This window comes from Chiloscyllium punctatum, chromosome 25 (assembly GCF_047496795.1).
Source record: "Chiloscyllium punctatum isolate Juve2018m chromosome 25, sChiPun1.3, whole genome shotgun sequence".
NCBI classification, from domain to species: domain Eukaryota; kingdom Metazoa; phylum Chordata; class Chondrichthyes; order Orectolobiformes; family Hemiscylliidae; genus Chiloscyllium; species Chiloscyllium punctatum.
The window spans coordinates 87,783,331-87,804,185 of record NC_092763.1 but is presented as its reverse complement, the minus strand read 5'-3'; the positions used below and the strand labels follow the sequence as shown (position 1 = coordinate 87,804,185).

Genomic DNA, 20,855 nt, shown 5'->3' with positions numbered 1-20,855 from the left:
CCTCCCCCAACAACACCCCCTCCCCAGCAACACCCCACCCCCATCAACATCCCTCCCCCAACAACACCCCCTCCCCAGCAACACCCCACCCCATGAACATCCCTCACCATCAACACCCCACCCCCATCAACACCCTATCACTATCAACACCCCTCCGCCATCAACACCCCTCCCCCATCAATTTGCCACCCTTCCCCAATCAACACGCCCTCCCCATCAACACTCCAAACCATCAACACCCATCCCCATCAACACCCAAACCCCATCAACACCCCACCCCTATCAACGCCCCTCCACCATCAACACCCCTCCCCATCAACAACCTTCCCCCATCAACACCCCACCCCCATCAACACCCCACCCCCATCAACACCCCACCCCCATCAACACCTCACCCTCATCAACACCTCACCCTCATCAACACCCCTCCCCATCAACACCCACCCCATCAACATCTCACCCCAACAGCACCCCTTCCCCAACAACACCCCATCTCCATCAACACACCTTCCCCATCAACACTCCCTCCCCATCAACGCCCCTCCACCATCAACAACCTTCCCCCATCAACAACCTTCCCCCATCAACACCCCTCGCCATCACCAACCCTCCTATCAACACCCCACCCCAATCAACTCCCCTCCACCATCAACACCCCTCCACCATCAACACCCCTCCCCCCATCAACACCCCACCCCCATCAACACCCCACCCCTATCAACGCCCCTCCCCCCCCATCAACACTCCACCCCCATCCACACCCCCTTCTTTCGGCACCTCTCTCTCCCCTCTCCAATGGCCGCCGCGGAAAGGAAATGACCCCGCCCCCGGCCGGCGCGCCCCCGTTGGGGGCGTGACGTGTACACGGCGCGCGCGTCCCCGCAGTTAAAGCAGTCGCGGGGCCGCGCCCACATTCCGGTTAGCGCGAGGAAAGCGGCGCCATGTCGGAGCCGGAGCGGCTGGAGAACCACCGCATCCGGAACTTCAAAAACAAGGGCCGCGATGTCGAGGTACCGGGGCCTGGGCCTGGGCCGGGAGAGGGGAGGGGGGAGCCTGTGCTAATCCAGCCCGGGGACTGGGCCTTCATTCAGGGCCTCGGACTATCTGGTTTTGGGGGTTGGGGCGGTTTGGGCGCGGGCGGGTCACTGTGAAACCGGGACCGGCTCTCGGCCTCTTCCGGGCGGCGAGTGCTGCCCGGGGCCCTGCCTCCCGCCCGGGGCCCTGCCTCCCGCCTCCCCCGGGCCCTGCCTCCTGCCTCCCGCCTCCCCCGGGCCCTGCCTCCTGCCCGGGGTCTGGGGTCTTGCCTCCTGCCTGCCGCCGCCCGGGAGGCGGGGCTGTCCCCCGAGCCAGTCACTGAGGCCCCGCTGCTGCTGTGGAGGCAGACCCTGGAAGATAGTGACATTTCCATCAATTAAAATTCTGGAATTAAAACCGAGTCTCATGATGCCCATGAAACCCGTGTTGATTTTATAAAAACTCATCGGGTTCGCTAGTGGTTCTTGAGCGAGGGAAATGTGCCGTCCTGTCCTGACCTAGTCTGGGTCTCTATGTGACTCCAGACCCACAGATCTGGGATTAATTGATCATAAAGTCATAAACAGACACAAACTGAAGCAGGCTGTTCTGCCCTTTCTGTCAGCCTTGCCATTTATTGTGGTCATGGGTGACCATCCACTCAGCAGCCTGTTCCTGATTTTTTTTCCCCCCCACATCCCTTGGTCCTTTTAGCCTCAAGTGCTACTTGCTCCTTGAAATCATACAATACTTTGCCCTCAGTTGCTTTCTGTGGTAGAGAATTTCACATGCTTACTATTCTCTCAATAATAAAATTTTTCCTAATTTCAGTCTGAAATGGTTTACCTGTGGCCCTTGATTCTGGACTCCCCTATCAAACTTGGGGATAGTACATTTAATTCCCACTTACAAATTAAAATATGTTGAGATCCTAGCACTAGTCTCTGTGGTTCCCCACTAATCACTGCCTGCCATTGAAAAAAAAGACCCATTTATTCCACCATGATCTATCAGCAGAATGGACCCACAATAGAGGCGGTGGCACAGTGGTATTCAGTCAGATGAGAACTGCCTGAAAGTGACCAGGGTAGTTGTTTAAACTCAACTATATTGAGCTGCATCATCAGTATTTCTCCATTATAAGGTCAGAAGTGGGGATTTTCTTCTGTCCACCATCTATAAGGCACAAGCCATGAGTTTGATAGAATGATCCTTTCATTACTTTAGTAAGTGCAGTCCCAACAACAGTCAAATCCAACAGCATCTCTGAATTACCAGGCTGATTGAAGGTTGCAGATTGGGTGCCAATGTTTGCTCCTTCACTGACAGTCAGCAGCAGTGTGACCCATCTACAAGATGCACTGCAGATAATTCAATGAAAATTCATGATCAACACCTTCCAAACCAATGACTGTCCATCTAGAAGGATAAGGGCAACAGATGTGTGAGAATGCCATATACGCCTTTATACACAGCTGATTTAGAATCCTGTTTCTGTTCCTTCAGTGTTGTTGGATCAATGTCTTGGGATTCCCATCTGCACTATAATGGTTCAAGGACGCAGTTCTCCACCAGCTTCTGGACATTTAGGGATGGACAGTAAACTGGGCTGATCCAGACAGTGACACCTACATCCTATGAAAGCATTTTGCTCCATGACCCTGTCTCACCCACACCAAAGTAAATAATCTCTCACTTCTCACATTGATTTATTGCGACAGGTAGTAGTATGGTGGTAATGTCACCAGGCTAGCAATCCAGAGCCTCAGGCCAATGTTGTGAAGGCATGGATTTGAAACCCACCATGACATTTCTTTGCAACTTTGGATTAAAGAGCTGGTCTGATGGGGGCCATGTAACTGATGTTGTTGTTTAAAAACTCATCTAGTTGTGTAATGCCCTTTGAGGGAAGGAAACTGAAGTCCTTACCAGGTCTGCCTAATGGGATTCCAGGCTCTCAGCAAACTTAAGAGGCAGTTAAGTTTGCCTCTTAACTCCACTCTGAGCAATAACTGGTGACCTAGCCAGCAATAGTCATGTCCTGTGAACAAATTTAAAAAGCAATCTGTTAGTTTTATGCACGCAGTTGTCATATCTATGCTTTTTCCAGCCGCTGTGTTCTCTCAATCTGCGTTGTCTTTTTAAAATTTGATCGTGGAATGTTGGCTTCGCATGAAACGTTGATTCTCCTGCTCTTCAGATGCTGCCAGACCTGCTGAGTTTTTCCAGCATTTCCTGTTTGTTTCCAATTCCAGAATCTGCAGTTGTTTTTATTTTAGATGTATTGGTGTCTGTTTCTACCTCATTAAATAAAATAGATTGTGAACAGTTGACTCCCCAGCACTGATTATTGTGCGCTTGGTTTCAGTTTGCTAACCTGAAAATGATCCATTAATTAGTGTGGCTGGGGGATTGTCCAGGTAACATATTTACCCTAGAACCATTCATTCTTTTTTGCAACCTTTTATGTGGCATGCCATCGAATGCATTTTGGAACTCCAAATACACTATACCTATTGGTTGTCTCTTATCCACCCTGCTATTTCCATTGTCAAAGAACTGTGATAAATCTGTTAAATATATTTTCCGTTCAGTAGAAGCAGGTTGACTCTGCATGAATATTTTATGATTTCTAAATGTACTCTTGTCAGCTTAATAATAGTTCCTAGCCTGTCTCCTTTTTGTCTCTCCTCCTCCTCTTCCCTCTGCTCTATTGAATGAAGGTGTTGCATTTGTTCTATTTCAATGTGAAGCAATCTTTTCTGAATTGTTGGAAATTTAGGCAATTACAACCTATTCAGTGGTTATCTCTGCAGTAATTCTTTTGAAACACAGGAATTGCAGGTCATGAGGTGCAGAGTACTATCAACCTGTAATCCCGTTAGTTTTTCCAGTATTTGTTCTGTCGTGATTGTTTGAAGTTCATTGATCCCTCTAGCCTCTTGATATTTTAATATTTTTGGAGTGCTTTTGGGTCTTTTACTGTGGAGGGAGAAAAGGTTAAAGTACTTGTTCAAAGTGTTCACCATTTCCTCATTTTCCCCTGCCCAGCCCCCTCAGAATCTTATGTTTCTATAAAGTTCTTATTTTTCTAAAATCCAATGAGTTTAGACTCAACCTGCATATCCTTTCCTTATCTTTCAAGTTCATCATCCTAGAGGGTCAGCCTAGAGAACCTTACTTGTACTGATTTCAGTATCCCATGTAATCTGTTCTGTTCTTAAACAAGAAGAGCAATCTGTACCCAGTACTCCAGGTGTGGCCTTAGCCATGCCCTCTACAATTGGAGCGAGACTGGCCTACTTTTGTACTCCACGCCTTGAAAATTTCATTTGTATTCCTAATTATTTGCTGCACTTGCATGAAGTTTTGAGATTCACATACAAGAACACCCTGATCCTTTTTTTTTAACTGCAGCTTTCTTTAATGTCTCTGTTTAAATGCTAGTTTGCTTCTCTAAATTTTCCTGCCAAAATGGACAACCTCACATTATCTGCCAAGTTTTTACTCACCTGCTTAACCTATCTATATCTCTTTGCAGACTCTTTGTATCCTCACTTGCTTTTCTATCTATCTTTGTACCATTGAGGAAATCTAGTAGCACTACGGTTGGTTTCTTGATTAAAGTCATTAATATAGATGATAAATGGTTGTGGTCCAAGAACAGAGGCAGATGTTCTGTCTGCTACTTACAGTTTGACATACTGAAAATAGCTGTTTATCTGTGCTGTGTTCTCTACAAGCTAGCCAATTACTTCTTCATACAGCTAGATCACCCACTGGCCCGGGAGCTGTTGTCCTGTTTGATTATCTTTTTAGTGATGCCTCAGCATGGAAACATGAATATATTGCATCTACTGTTTGTTTCCTTATATCCACCAAACTTATAACATTTTGAATCAACTTTTTAGCAGATTGTGCAAATGGTGCCAAAGTAAAAGGAAAACAACATTTATGCTGTATGAGAAAAGTGTGTTGATTGATGACAAATGGATTCTGGTAGAGGCACAGAGAATGCTGTAATTAGATGATTGACAGTTAACTGGCAAGTGTTGTCTAAATTTTTTACGCTGATTGTAATGAACACTAGTTCAACATTGTTTACACACGGAATAGTGCAGCACAGTACAGGCCATTCGGCTCTTGATGTTGTGCCGACTTTTTATCCTACTTGCGTCAGTCTTCACTGAGGAGAGGGACATGATGAATCTTGAGATTAGAGATAGAAGTTTGATTAGTCTGGATCACGTTAACATAAGTAAGGAAGATGTGTTGGTTAGGCTAGGGGTTATTAAGGTGGACAAATCCCCAGGACCGGATGGGATCTATCCCAGGTTGCTGAGGGAGGCAAGAGAGGAAATAGCTGAGGCCCTGACAGATATCTTTGTGGCAGAGTTGCCAGAGGACTGGAAGGTTGCTCATGTTGCCGCCCTGTTGTACAAGAAGAGTAGTAGGGATATTCCAGGTAAATACAGACCGGTGAGCTTGATGTTGGTGGTGGGAAAGTTGCTGGAGAAAGTACTGAGGGATAGAATTTATTTATATTTAGAAAAGAATGGGCTTATCAGTGATAGGCAACATGGTTTTGTGTGGAGGAGATCATGCCATACCAACTTAATAGTTGTTTTCCTCCCCTTTTTAGGGAATTTTTTGCCAGTAAGGGTATTACTGATGGTCTTGAAGGTTTCCTCTAATTTGTTTCATTTAGTGATGACAAAGGTGTCATCCACTTAGTGGACCCAGAGTTTGGGTTGGATGGTTGGCAGAGTTGTTTGTTCGAGTCTCTGCATTACCTCTCACTAGTATCCTTACATACAGATAAGGAAGGACACCACTTCGCCTGGGACAACGCATCCATCCTAAGTCAAGCCACACAGAGACACGACTGAGAATTGCGGAAGCATGGCATCCCAACTGGAGCACACTCAACAAACATATTGACTTGGACCCGATTTACCACACTCTGAGGAAAAAAAAAACAGGGAATGACATAATTGGAAGAACTAGCTTTTGGAGCGCTGCTCCTTCATCAGGTGGTTGTGCTTCCAATTAAACCTGTTGGACTATAACTTGGTGTTGTGAGATTTTTAACTTTGTACACCCCAGTTCAACACCGGCATCTCCAAACCTCTGAGTGTCGTCAGTCTTTGCCATTCTCTTCCATAGAGAGCAGTGGAGGCTACATTAGACAGATTATTGATCTGCAAGGGAGTTGAGGGCTATGGGCCAGGCAGAAGTGAAGAAAGGCCGCAACCACGTCAGCCATGATCATACTGAATGATAGAGCAGGATTGAGGGGTTGAATGGCCTACTGTTTTTAATTCTTATGTAATTTTGCAACACTCAGTATAATTAGAGGAGGTCCTTCCCCAGCCACTATGCTGACCTTTTCATCTTCCTGTTTTTGTCTTCGTTTCTCTTCCACGCAACTCTCTTCTGCTCCTTCTGTTGTTGTTCTTGCAATTTCCTCTGACATTCTTCCATTTGTTTCTCATACTGGAGTCGTATTTCTTTTCTTTTTCTAGCATGTAAAGTTCTTTTGCAGAAAATTATTTTAAGAATACTTGAGAAGGAAATCAGGAGGGCAAAAAGGGGACACAAGATAGCTTTAGCAAATAGGTTTAAGGATAAACCAAAAGGTTTTTATAAATACATTAAGTGGGTAAGGGTAACTAGGGAGAGAACAGGGCCCCTCAAAGATCAGCAAGGCAGCCTATGTGTGTAGCTGCAGGAGATGGGGAGATACTAAACGAGTATTTTGCATCAGTGTTTACTGTGGAGAAGGACGTGGAAGATATAGCATGTGGAGAAATAGATGGTGACATCTTGAAAAATGTCCAGTTATAGAGGATGACGTACTGGATGCCTTGAAAAGCATAAAAGTGGATAAATCCCCAGGACCTCATCAGGTATACCCGCAAACTCTGTGGGAAGCTAGGGAAGTGATTGCTGGGCCCCTTGCTGAGATATTTGTATCATCGATAGTCACAGGGGTGGTGCCACTATTTAAGAAAGGTGGTAAGGAAAAGCCAGGGGTTTATAGACCAGTGAGCCTGACATTGGTGGTGGGCAAGTTGTTGGAGGGAATCCTAAGGGACAGGAGTTACGTGTATTTGGAAAGGCAAGGACTGATTAGGGATAGTCAGCATGGCTTTGAGCGTGGGAAATCATATCTCACGAACTTGATTGAGTTTTTTGAAGAAGAAAGAGGGCAGAGTGGTAGGTGTGATCTATGTTGACTTCAGTAAGACGTTCAACAAGATTCCTCTTGGGAGACTGGTTAGCAAAGTTGGATCTCATGGAATACAGAGAGAACTCGCCATTTGGATACAGAACTTGCTCAAAAGTAGAAGACAGAGGGTGGTGGTGGAGGGATGTTTTACAGACTGGAGGCCTGTGACCAGTGGAGTACCACAAGGATCTGTGCTGGTCCACTAGTTTTCATCATTTATATAAATGATTTGGATGTGAGCATAAGAGTTAGTAAGTTTGCAGATGACACCAAAATTGGAGGTGCAGTGGACAGTGAAGAAGGTTACCTCAGATTACAATGGGATCTTGATCAGATGGGCCAATAGGCTGAGAAGTGGAAGATAAAGTTCAATTTACATAAATGCTGCATTTTGGAAAGGCAAATCAGAGCAGGACTTATACACTTAATGGTAAGGACCTAGGCAGTGTTGCTGAGGAAAAAGACCTTGGAGTGCAGGTTCATAGCTCCTTGAAAGTGGAGTCGCTGGTAGATAGGAAAGTGAAGGTGGTGTTTGGTATGCTTTTACTTTATTGATCAGAGCATTGAGTATAGGAGTTGGGTGGTCATGTTGCGGTTGTGCAGGACATTGGTGCGGCCACTTTTTGAATACTGTTTGCATTTCTGGTCTCCTTCCTATCGGAAAGATGTTGTGAAACTTGAAAGGGTTCCGAAAAGATTTCCAAGGATGTTGCAAGGGTTGGAGGATTTGAGCTATAAAAGGCTGGGGCTGTTTTCCCTGGAGCGCCGAAGGCTGAAGGGATGTTTTCCCTGGAGCGCCGAAGGCTGAAGGGTGACCTTATAGAGGTTTATAAAATAATGAGGGGGCATGGATAGGATAAATAGATAAGGCCTCTTCCAGAACTAGAGGGCATAATTTAGAATACTGTTTAGAATACAGGGGCAGCATGGTGGCTCAGTGGTTAGCACTGCTGCCTCTTAGCCACAGGGACCCGGGTTCGATTTCAGCCTCCGGCACCTGTCCGTGTGGAGTTTGCACATTCTCCTCATGTCTGCTTGGGTTTCCTCCGGATACTGTGGTTTCCTCCTGCAATCCAAAGATGTGTGGGTTAGGTGAATTGGCCATGCTAAATTGTCCACAGTGTTAGGTGCATTAGTCAGGGTAAATGTAGAAAAATATGGGTAGGATACTGTTTGGAAAGCCAGTATGGAGTTGCTGGGCTGAAAGGCCGATTTCCACATTTGGGGATTTTACGTTCTAAGTTCAAAGCTCTAAGTTTAGGGTGAGAGGGTAAAGATATAAAAAGGACCCAAGAGTTAACTTTTTCACCTCAGAGGGTGGTGCCAGAGGAAGCGTGGAGGCTGGTACAATTACAGGATTCAAAAGGCATCCAGGTGGGTATATGAATAGGAATGGTTTATATGGATAAGGGCCAAGTGCTGGCAAATGGGACTAGATTAGGTTAGGATATCTGGTCGGCATGGATGAGTTGGACCGAAGGGTCCGTTTCAGTGTAGACAGGCCAAGAGGTGAGGCCATACTGGATTTGGTTCTGGGTAACGAACCAGGCCAGGTGTTAGAATTGGAGGTAGGTGAGCACTTTGGGTCAGTGACCACAGTTTGGTGACTTTTACTCTAGTGATGGAGAGGGATAAGTGTGAACTGCAGGGCAAGAGTTATAGCTGGGGACAGGGAAATTATGATGCGGTGAGGCACGACTTAGGATGCATGGCTTGGAAAAGTAGGCTTCAAGGCAAGGGCGCAATTGATATGTGGAGCTTGTTCAAGGAGCAACTATTGAGTGTCCTTGATAAGTATGTACCTGTCAGGCAGGGAGGAAAGGGTCGTGTGAGGGAGCTGTGGTTTAATAAGGAATTGGAATCTCTTGTTAAATGGAAGAGGGCGGCCTATGTAAAGATGAGGCGTGAAGGTTCAATTGGGGTGATTGAGAGTTATAAGGTAGCCAGGAAGGATCTGAAGAGCGAGCTAAGAGCAGCAAGGAGGGGGACATGAAAAGTCCTTAGTTGTTAGGATTAGGGAAAATCCAAAGGCTTTCTATAGGTATGTAAGGAATAAAAGAATGACTAGGGTAGGAATAGGTCCAGTCAAGGATAGTAGTGGGAAGTTGCGTGTGGAGGCTGAAGAGATTGAGGAGACACTGAATGAATACTTTTCGTCAGTATTCACTCTGGCAACAATGTCCTGTTCCTATGTGAATACTGAGTCACAATTAATTAGAATGGATGGCTTTGAGGTATGTAGGGAAGAGGTGTTGGAAATTCTGGAAAGGGTGAAAATAGATAAGTCCCCTGGGCCTGATGCCATTTATCCTAGGATTCTCTGGGAAGCAAGGGAGGAGATTGCAGAGCCACTGGCCTTGATTTTTATGTCCTCATTGTCTACAGGAATAGTGCCAGAGGACTGGAGGATAGCAAATGTGGCTCCCTTGTTCAAGAAGGGGAGTAGGGATAGCCCTAGTAACTATAGGCCAGTGAGTCTCACTTCTGTTGTGGGCAAAGTCTTAGAGAGAATTGTAAGGGATAGGATTTATGAACATCTGGATAGGAATAATGTGATCAAGGATAGTCAGCATGGTTTTGTGAAGGGCAGGTCGTGCCTCACAAACCTTATTGAATTCTTTGAGAAGGCGACTAAGGAGGTGGACGAGGGTAAAGCGATAGATGTGGTGTATATGGATTTTAATAAGGCGTTTGATAAGGTTCCCTATGGTAGGCTACTGCAGAAAATGCAGAAGTATGGCATTGAGGGTGAGTTGGAGGTTTGGATTAGGAATTGGCTGGCTGGAAAAAGACAGAGGGTAGGAGTTGATGGTAAAGGTTCATGTTGGAGTGCAGTTACTAGCGGTGTTCCGCAAGGATCTGTTTTGGAACCATTGCTGTTTGTCGTTTTTATAAATGACCTGGAGGAGGGGCTAGAAGGTTGGGTGAGCAAGTTTGCGGATGATACGAAAGTCGGTGGAGTTGTTGATAATGAGGAAGGATGTGTCAGGTTATAGCGGGATATAGATAAGTTGCGGAGCTGGGCGGAAAGGTGGCAAATGGAGTTCAATATAGGTAGGTGTGAGGTGATTCACGTTAAGAGTAACAAAAAGATGGGGTACTGGGCTAATGTCGGATACTTGGTAGTGTGGATGAGCAGAGGGATCTTGGTGTCCATGTACACAGATCTCTGAAAGTTGCCACCCAGGTAAATAGTGCGGTGAAGAAGGCATATGGCGTACTGGCTTTTATTGGTAGAGGAATTGAGTTCCGGAGTCCTGAGGTCATGTTGCAGTTATAGAAGACTCTGGTGCGGCCGCATCTGGAGTATTGTGTGTGGTTTTGGTCGCCATACTATAGGAAGAATGTGGAGGCACTGGAACGGGTGCAGAGGAGGTTTACCAGGATGTTGCCTGGTATGGTAGGAAGATCGTATGAGGAAGGGCTGAGACACTTGGGGCAGTTTTCATTGGAGAAAAGAAGGTTTAAGGGTGACATGATAGAGGTGTGCAAGATGATTAGGGGTTTAGATAGGGTTGACCATGATAAGCTTTTTCCACGTATGGAGTCAGCTATTACGAGGGGGCATAGCTTTAAATTAAGGGCGGGTAGGTATAGGACAGATGTTAGGGGTAGATTCTTTACTCAGTGAGTCGTGAGTTCATGGAATGCCCTGCCAGTAGCAGTGGTGGACTCTCCCTCTTTATGGGCATTTAAACGGGCATTGGATAGGCATATGGAGGATAGTGGGCTAGTGTAGGTTAGGTAGGCTTGGATCGGCGCAACATCGAGGGCCGCCAAAGGGCCTGTACTGCGCTGTATTTTTCTATGTTCTATGTTCAGAGTTGTCCGTCCTTATGACTCTATGACAAGCCTGATACCCACTGAGCTTTGTATTTTCAGTTTATCTGCTGTTGTCCACATTTAATGTCTGCAACAGAGGGCAGATAAATCTTGATCCAAAGAATGTGAAGGTGTTTACAACCTCCAAGTGAGTTTAGTGTTGATGGAAGGTCGAGTCTCTGCCCCGGCCCTTAAATTTAGTTTCCCTGACACTTTTACAGTATAATTTCCTTGCAGGAGGACTGGTTTGTAAGCTGCCGTAAGCATGAACTGACAGATTGGGATATTAGAAACTTTGGTTTTTGCCACACAGTCTTGCCTGCTGTCTGCTCTGGCATACAGTTAAAAATCTCGTTTGAGTTGCTGATAGCATCATGGAGAAATGCGGGTCAAAGAGTTGGTGCCCGAAGGCCCATATCCCATGAGAGAATAAAACTAACTACAGGATCTTTTTAAAACCAGTCATGTTGCAAATATGAATAATGAAGATTGAACTAGGTGGCATGGTGGCTCAGTGGTTAGCACTGCTGCCTCATAGCACCAGGGTGCCAGGTTTGATTCCAGCCTAGGGTGATTGTCTGTCTGTGTGGAGTTTGCACATTCTCTCAGTGTCTGTGTGGGTTTCCTCCCACAGTCCAAAGATGTGCAAACTAGGTGAATTGGCCATGCTAAATTGCCCATTGTGTTAGGTGCTTTAGTCAGAGGGAAATGGGTCTGGGTGGGTTTCTCTTCGGAGGGTCGGTGTGGACTGGTTGGGCCAAAGGGCTTGTTTCCACACTGTAGGGAATCTAATCTGAAAACTTTTTACACTCAACAACAACTTCACAGATTTTCAAACCTGGGTGAAAAGTTAGTCTATCTCCACTTTAAAGGCCCTTATTCATAGGCACAGCTGTAATTGGGATTTTTTCCAGCAAATGCAGCAAACTTTGTTTTAACTGGCAACTTATGAACCGACCAAAATTGTACACCTGAAATACCTGACATTTTCTATATTATCGGGTTCTCTCGATGTCCTTTTTGTTCGTGCATTCAACTGAACATGAAGGCTGTCTGCCTGTAATTTTTGAGGCAAAATTACATTATTATTTACTGTAAATAAAGTACTGCAGTGATATGTGTATCCCCTGCATTATGTTTCATAATTTAGTGAGTGTTTACATTGATTATGTGGGCGTCTTGATCAACTGATGCATTCCTGGTTCCATAGATGCCAGTTAATAAAACACTTTACATTCACGTAAGTGCTATTTTCTTTAGTTATTGCCTCTTCGTGAAACCCTTCAACAAATTGTTAAAGTAGCTGACAAAATCCATGTCTTATGCATCTTTCTCCTTCTGGAATTCTCTTCTCAGCAACTCAAGACTTTTTTCCCATCCCTAAATGTATTGAAAACAATTATTAACAAAATTTCTGCTAATAAGGGCCTCTTTTGTCCTTTAAACTTGCATGCTGCCTCATCTTCTCGATAGTGTCTGTGTTGCTGGATTTCTGTCACTAGATAACAGCAATTTTTTTTCTATTTTGGTTTCCTCGTTCACTGATCTGTTCTGTTCAATGGTTTAACCACTTCATTAAAATACTCGCAATAGAACAAATTTCCAACACCCTAACTCCACTCTCAATTCAAAGGTGAAACAAAAACTCCATCTTCCCCTTCCTATCACTTTCAATATAGAAATAACAATCAAATTCAAAGGTGTACATGTTCTGTCGAATTTAGAGCAGTCATGCCCTGTAACATTTTTTTTGCTGTTGCGTAGGCCTGCAACGTCTGTGTTCAGCAGCAGTCTCTGAAGTGGAAGCTGTTTGTTAGCATGCTGATCAAAGTGCACAGAGCTATCCAGTAGCTCTGCACTACTTTAAAGGGGATATCATTTACAACCAAAATTTCCAAATAACAATATCTCAAATCCTCATCACAAGAAACATTGTGCACTTTGTGTTGACATTACTGTGAAGTACTCAATTGGTTTAATCTATAAGAGCATTATGAAGAAATTATGTCTATTTTGATTGCTGACTGATTATGTCTTTTCGATGTTATAGACTATGAGAAAACAGCGAAATGAGATCACGGTTGAATTGCGAAAGGTAAGTATTAAAGCCTTAGCTACCCTCCGCTTTGTGCTGAAGAAGGGAGTAGTGGGCTGGATGGGAAGAGACAAATGAGGCAATGGAACACCATGAACGATTGGACACTGGGAAACACAGCATCAGAGGGACCTTGGTGTGTCTGTACAATGCTCCCTTAAGGTAGTGGGATAGATAGATAAAGTGGCTAAAAAGGCATGTGAGATGCCTACTTTATTAGCTGAGGCATAGAGTTTAAGAGCAGAGTAGTTATACTGAAACTGTATGAAGTGTTGGTTACGCCGCAGCTAAGAGTATTATATGTAGTTCTGTGTGTGCAATCCACATTTACAGAGAGATGATTGCACTGGAGAGGGTGCAGAGGAGGTTTACCAGGATGTTGCTGGGCTAGAGAGGTTATGAAAAGAGGCTTGACAGACTGCAATTGTTTTCCAGGGGAAACTGAGGGAGACGTCATTGAGATGTATAAGATTATGAGCAGAATAGACTGGGTAGACTGGAAGAACCCTCACCCCAATAGATTTAAAGTAAGGGGTAGGAGATTTAGAGTGAATGTGACGTAACACCTTTTTAATCAGAGTCGAGGGTATGGTGCTGGAAAAGCACAGCAGTTCAGGCAGCATCTGAGGAGTAGGAGAATCGATGTTTCGGGCATAGGCCCTTCATCAGGAATAAGCTCATTCCCGATGAAGGGCTTATGCCTGAAACGTCAATGCTCCTCCTTGGATGCTGCCTGACCTACTGTGCTTTCCCAGCACCATACTCTGGACTCTGATCCCCAGCATCTGCAGTCCTCACTTTCTTCTACCTTTTTTTACTCTGGTTGAAACGAATCTGGAACTTATTGCCTGTAAAGGTGGTAGAGGCAGAAACCCTCATTACATTTAAAAGTGTTTCGATGTGCACTTATGATGTCAAGGCATACAAGTCTATTGCCCGTGTGCTCGATAATTGATTCGAATAGTTAGGCCATGGTTTTTGACCAGTGCAGACTCAATGGGCCAAAGAGCCTTTTTGTGTTGCAAACCTCTGTGACTCTAAATTGGATTTGGGATTGTGCTTTAGTCTATGACCATGAAATACACCTGATTATAGTTTTCAAGGACCCAGTGTGAGTCACCTATGTACCATCAATTTTGTAACCTCTTTTGTTAAGGATCTGGTCAAGGGCACAGAATAGAGTTTAGGTGGTCCAACATGGATGAACTTTAGCATGTTATTTGTCCATATGTTGAACTGGGTTGGGATGAACACTGATCCCTGGGGTGGTTTGGTGGCTGATCTTCTTGCATTTCATCCTTACCTGAGGTAGACTCTCAATCATTTATCTTGAAGGAATGTTTCATCAACAGTCCTGACCCAGGTTGGAAGCATTCAGAGCAACTTGTACGGTTAGCTCCTATGATGGCACTTTGCTTTACCTGATTGCAGAAACCAATATCACTCGGGTGCTGATCAACAATAATGTATTATCGACTCCCTAATAGTAAGCAGGAAATTGAGAAATACGTTTAATAGGAGATTTCAGTTTTTTGTAAGAACATTAGGATGCTTATGGTAGAGGATTTTAACTTTCCAAACGTAGACTGGAACTGCCATAGTGTTAAGGGTTTAGATGGACATGAATCATCTGTTAAGAGAGTATAAAAACGTTTTGAGTCAGTATGTGGATATACCCACCAGAGAGAGTGCAAAACTTGATCTACTCTTGGGGAAATAAGGCAGGACAGGTGATTGAAGTGTCAGCGAGGGAGCACTTTGGGGCCAGCGACCATAATTCTATTAGTTTTAAAAAAGTGATGGAAAAGGATGGACCAGATCTAACAGTTGATTTTCTAAATTGGAGGAAGGCTAATTTTGATATTAGGCAAGAACTTCCAAAGCCTGATTGGGTACAGATGTTTGCAAGTAAGGGGACGGCTGGAAAATGGGAAGCCTTCAGAAAAGAGGTAACGAGGGTCCAGAGGCCATATATTCCTGTTCGGGTGAAAGGAAAGACTGGTAGGTGTATGGAATGCAGAATGACTAGAGAAATTGAGGGTTTGGTTAAGAAAAAGAAGGAAGCATATGTCAGGTATAGACAGGATAGATTGAGTGAATCCTGAGAGTATAAAGGAAGTAGGAGTATACTTGAGGGAAATCAGGAGGGCAGAAATTGGAGATGAGATAGCTTTGGCAAATAGAATTAAGGAGAATCCAAAGGGTTTTTAGAAATTAAGGACAAAGGGCAACCAGGGTGCAAATAGGGCCCCTCAAAGATCAGCAAGGCGGCCTTTGTGTGGAGCCGTAGGAGATGGGGGAAGATACTAAACTAGTATTTTGCGTCAGTGCTTACTGTGGAGAAGGACATGGAAGATATAGAAGGTGGAGAAATAGATGGTGATATCTTGAAAAATGTCCATATTACAGAGGAGGAAGTGCTGGATGTCTTGAAATGGGTAAAGGTGGATAAGTCTCCAGGACCTGATCAGGTGTACCCCAAAATTCTGTAGGAAGCTAGAGAAGTGTTTGCTGGGTCCCTTGCTGAGATATTTGTTTCATTGATGGTTACAGATGAGGTTCTGGAAGACTGGAGGTTGGCTAATGTGGTGCCACTATTTAAGAAAGGTGGTAAGGACAAGCCAGGGAACTGTAGACTGGTGAGCCTGATGTTGGTGGTGGGCAGGTTGTCGGAGGGAATCCTGAGGGACAGGATGTACATGTATTTGGAAAGGCAAGGACTGATTAGGGATAGTCAGCATGGCTTTGTGTGGGAAATCATGTCTCTTGAGCTTGATTGAGTTTTTTTTTGAAGAAGTAACAGAGGATTGATGAGGGCAGAGTGGTGGACATGATCTATATGGGCTTCAGTAAGGCGTTCGACATGGGAGACTGGTTACAAGGTTAAGAGCTCATGGTACACAGGGAGAACTAGCCATTTGGATACAGAACTGGCTCAAAGGTAGAAGACAGAGGGTGGTGGTGGAGGGTTGTTTTTCAGACTGGAGGCATGCGACCAGTGGAGTGCCACAAGAATCGGTGCTGGGTCCACTACTTTTCGTCATTTATATAAATGACTGGATGTGAGCATAAGAGGTATAGTTAATAAGTTTGCGGATGATACCAAAATTGGAGGTGTAGTGGACAGTGAAGAAGGTTACCTCCGGTTACAACGGGATCTTGATCAGATGGGCCAATGGGCTGAGAAGTGGCAGATGGTGGTTAATTTAGATAAATGCGAGGTGCTACATTTTGGGAAAGCAAATCAGAACAGGACGTATACACTTAATGGTAAGTCCTAGGGAATATTGCTGAACAAAGAGACCTTGGAGTGCAGGTTCATAGCTCCTTGAAAGTGGAGTCGCTGGTAGATAAGATAATGAAGAAGGCATTTGGTATGCTTTCCTTTATTGGTCAGAGTATTGAGTGTAAGAGTTGGGAGGTTATGTTGTGGCTGTACTGGACGTTGGTTAGGCCTTTTTGAAATATTGCGTGCAACTCTGGTCTCCTCCTTATTGGAACGATGTTGTGAAACTTGAAAGGATTCAGAAAAGATTTCCAAGGATGTTACCAGAGTTGGAGGATTTGAGCCATAGGGAGATACTGAATAGGCTAGGGTTGTTTTTCCTGGAGGGTTGAAGGCTGTGGGGTGACCTCATGGAGGTTTATAAAATCATGAGGGGCATGGATAGGATAAATAGATAAGGTCTTTTCCCTGGGGTGAGGGAGTCCAGAACTAGAGGACATAGGTTTAGGATGAGAGGGAAAAGATATAAATGGGACCTCAGGGGCAACTTTTTCACACAGGATAGTGTGTGTTTGGAATGAGCTGCCAGAGGAAATGGTGGAGGCTGATACAATTGCAACATTTAAGGGGCATTTGGATGAATATATGAAAAGGAAGGGTTTGGAGGGATATGGGCCGGGTGCTGGCAGGTCGGACCAGATTGGGTTGGGATATCTCTGGTTTGCATGGACGGGTTGAACCGAAGGGTCTGTTTCCCTGCTTAACATCTCTGACTCTATTTAAAGGCATCTGGAGGGGTAAATGAATAAGAAGGGTTAGAGGAATATGGGCCAATTGCTGACAAATGGGACTAGATTAGGTTGCGATATCTGTTCAGCATGGACGAGTTAGACCGAAGGGTCTGTTTCCGTGCTGTACATCTCTGCTTCTCTGTGACTCTATGACTTTTAATTGCGTGTGAATTGCTTTGTCTCTTTCTAAGAGAAAGCACAAGATTTCCTTCAATATCCTGAGGATAAAATTAAAGACCTTGCAAGAGTTGAAAAGTTACCATTAGTCTTGGCGCTACTTCGATTTCTGGAGTTCCCTGTTTGCACAACTTTCAACTGAATGTTGATAGTTTTCAGCAATTTGCCTAATGTGGTTAATGGGTTGGTACTAGGTGGAAGATCATCCATTTAGTAGTTTTGTTATGAACAGTTTGTTATTTTTGCCAAGTAGTCTTGGTGTTCAGTATTTTGTTAGAGATGTTCCAATAAAGTCCTTGTCCCTGAATTTCTGCCTGTTCTTAATGTTAAATCTTTGTCTTTCTAGAATAAGCGAGATGAACACTTGCTAAAGAGACGAAATGTGCCTCAGGAGGAGGGTCTTGATGACTCTGATATTGATGGTGATTTCAGAGTTGTAAGTAATACTTTCATTGACCGAATTGGACTAGGAGTAATCAAAGGTGAATTTTGGTTCACTTGGAATTGGGATCAGAATGTATATACAGATCTTAAAAAGGAAATTAGTGTAGCCACTAAATCTGAGGACTAAGGAGCCTCTCAAACAGACCTTAGCGAGCAGCATTCTAAACTTAGTTGTATCAAGTTACTTGGCAAGTTGATACAATTTCACAGATCAATGCTGTGGCACAAATGGTTTTTCCTTCAAATGTAGGTACTTTAGTGATTTTGTGTTTTCTGTGTGAAGCATTCCATAATGCTGTGTCTGTGAGATTTCTCTGGACACCAAATTGAGTCTCCTCATCACCAGTGAATGGGTGAGTAGATAGTTCTGGACTCTGTTTATGCTCCAGCTTCCTTCCATACTATTTCATCCTTCCTTATCAGCATATCATAGAAACATAGAAAATAGGAGCAGGAGTTGGCCATTCCACCCTTCAAGCCTAACCTTTCATTTATTATGATCATGACTGATCATCAAACTCAATAGACTTTTCCCAATATCCTTTGATCCCTTTTGCCCAAGGGCGAACTACAACTTCCTCTTGAAATCAGACACTGTTTTGGCTTTAACTGCTTTCTGTGGTTAATTTTAAAGGCTCACCAATTTCTGGGTGAAAAAATTTCTCTTCATCTCAATCCTAAATAATCTACCCTATATCCTTAAAACTATGCTCCTAGTTCTGGGCGCCCCTCCCATTGGGAATATCCATTTTGCATGTATCCTGTCTAGTCCTGTTAGAATTTTATAGGTTTCTATGAAATACCCCATATTCTTCTGAACTCCAGCAAATATGATCCTAACTGATGCAACCTCTCTTCATACGTCATTTCAGGAATCAGCATGGTAAACTCTTCATTGCATTCCTTCTATAGCAACAACATCCTTCCTCAAAACAGTGCACAGTATTCCAGGTGTGGTCTCACCAAGGCCCTGAATAATTACAGAAAAATGTCCCTGCTCCCCTCCGTATGAAGGCCAATATGCCATTTACCTTCACTGTCGACTGGTGTCCGAGGGCACCCAGATTTTGTTGTACGTTTCCCCCCTCTCAATTTATAACCATTCAGATAATTTGCCTTTTGGTTTGGATACCAAAGAGGATGACCTCATGTTTATCCACATTACAATGATTTTGCCATGCATTTGACATTCAGCTTGTTGAAATCAGATTGACATCTCTGCACCCTCCTCACAGTTCACTCTCCTGTCTAATTCTGTCACAATTCTGGATTAGTGGTGCTGGAAGAGCACAGCAGTTCAAGGAGCAGCGAAATCGACGTTTCAGGGGCTTTTGCCCTTCCAGCACCACTAATCCAGAATCAGGTTTCCAGCATCTGCAGTCATTGTTTTTACCTTGTTAATTCTGTCCCAAGTTTGCTGTGTTTCTTTCTGTGCCAAGAACTTATCTAAATTACTTTTGAATGCATCTGTGCTATTTGACTCTACTAGTTCCTGTGGTTGTGCTTTCACTATCCTTGCTAATCCCTGGGGAAAGAAATTGCTCCTAAGTTTCCCCCATGATTTATTAGTGACTGTTATTTATGGATGCAATTTTGATCTCACCTGCTTGTGAAACCGTATTCTGCACATTTAGACCATCAAACAATTTCAGAATGTTGAAGACTTCTGATTGGTGTCCCTCCTCTCAACTTCTCTTTTTTTTTCCTCATGGGTGTAAATGCTCAGTTACAATATCTTACTTTTAATTTCTTTTCACCTTCCATTGCCTCCATATCCTTTTTGTGAGGGAATGTGAAAAACACTGCACCAAGGAACCACGATGCAATATCTGGTGGATAGAGGTATAATTTTGGTCTCTTATTTGAAAAAGGATATAATTGTGCCAGAGGTCTGGTTTAAAGTCCCACCTACCCTAAACATGTTGTATCATCCCTGAACATGTCGATTTAAAATATCTATGATTGTGTTCGAAGCAGTTCAGAGAAGATTCACTTGGCTCATTCCTGGAATGAAGAGCTTTATGAAGGAAGGTTGGTATTCATTGGAGTTCAGAAGAATGAGAAATAATCTTAGTTTATGTATAGGGAATAATGTATAAAATTCTGAGAAGATGTTTCCCTTTGTAAGAGAGATTAGAACCAGAGCTAAAAATTCCCTTATGACTCACTTGATCAGGTGTACTGATACTCTACTCCCACTAATCTTGCATCATTTTACAAGAAAGATTTAATCAAAGGATGTAACATGGGACTCAAGTTAATGGAAACTCTGACCAGGGGTTCCTGTACTTAACTGTTTATTAGAATTTACTCATTTATAACAACAACAACCATGAGCTATCAACATAAGGGCTCTGCTAGTTTAAACTCCTCACCCAATTTTAAACCCTCTCCTCTCACAGACAAACGAGAAAACTCAGTTTTATCTGAAGAGGGGAAGGAAACTGGGAATCACTGTTCAATAGCACCGGTCAACAAAGATTCTCCAGTTGATCCTTTTGGTTTGCCAGGGCTTTTGTGTTCCTCAGTCTCTTTTCTCCAGGTTCTTTATGGAAGCTGAACAGGGCCTTGATTTAACCTTAAAAGAAAATTCACTGATGGGATGTGGGCATCGCTGGCTAGGCCAACATTAATTGCCCATCCCTAATTGCCCGGAGGCAGTTAAAACCCATTGCTGTGGTCTGGAGTCACATGTAGGCCAGAACAGGCAAGGACAGCATATTTGTTTCCCTAAAGGACATTAGTGAACTGGGTAGGTTTTTACAACAATTGAAAGTGGTTACATGATCACCATTAGCCTAACTTTTTATTCCAGTTTTTCTTTCATCAAATTCAGCTTTCACCGTCTGCCATGATAGGATTCCCCAGAGTATTAAACTTGGGTGTGCATTGATAGTCCAGTGATAATACCAGTTTGCCACCATCTCCCTGTCCACATTTGGGATTACTGTATAAAATTTAGCTCATCTTTTTTAAGTAAAAGCATACTTGCATTAGAAACAGTTTCATCAGGAAACAGGAATGTTTCATCAAATGATTACTGGCATGGAAGAG

General features: G+C 43.8%; 1 protein-coding gene across 2 annotated transcripts in view; it reads left to right on the top strand.

Moving 5' to 3' along the window:
- Window positions 1-856: 856 nt before the first annotated feature.
- LOC140496101 (importin subunit alpha-4-like) overlaps window positions 857-20,855 on the top strand; it is a 125,809-nt gene continuing 105,810 nt past the window's right edge. The window contains exons 1-4 of one of the 2 annotated variants that reach the window (XM_072595663.1): window positions 897-1,010; window positions 2,521-2,694; window positions 13,119-13,163; window positions 17,704-17,793. In XM_072595663.1, coding sequence (XP_072451764.1) covers window positions 13,122-13,163; window positions 17,704-17,793 — 132 coding nt within the window. In that variant the 5' untranslated portion in view covers window positions 897-1,010; window positions 2,521-2,694; window positions 13,119-13,121. Of the gene's footprint in view, window positions 1,011-2,520; window positions 2,695-13,118; window positions 13,164-17,703; window positions 17,794-20,855 lie in introns of both variants that reach the window. The other variant, XM_072595662.1, reaches the window with a different exon arrangement.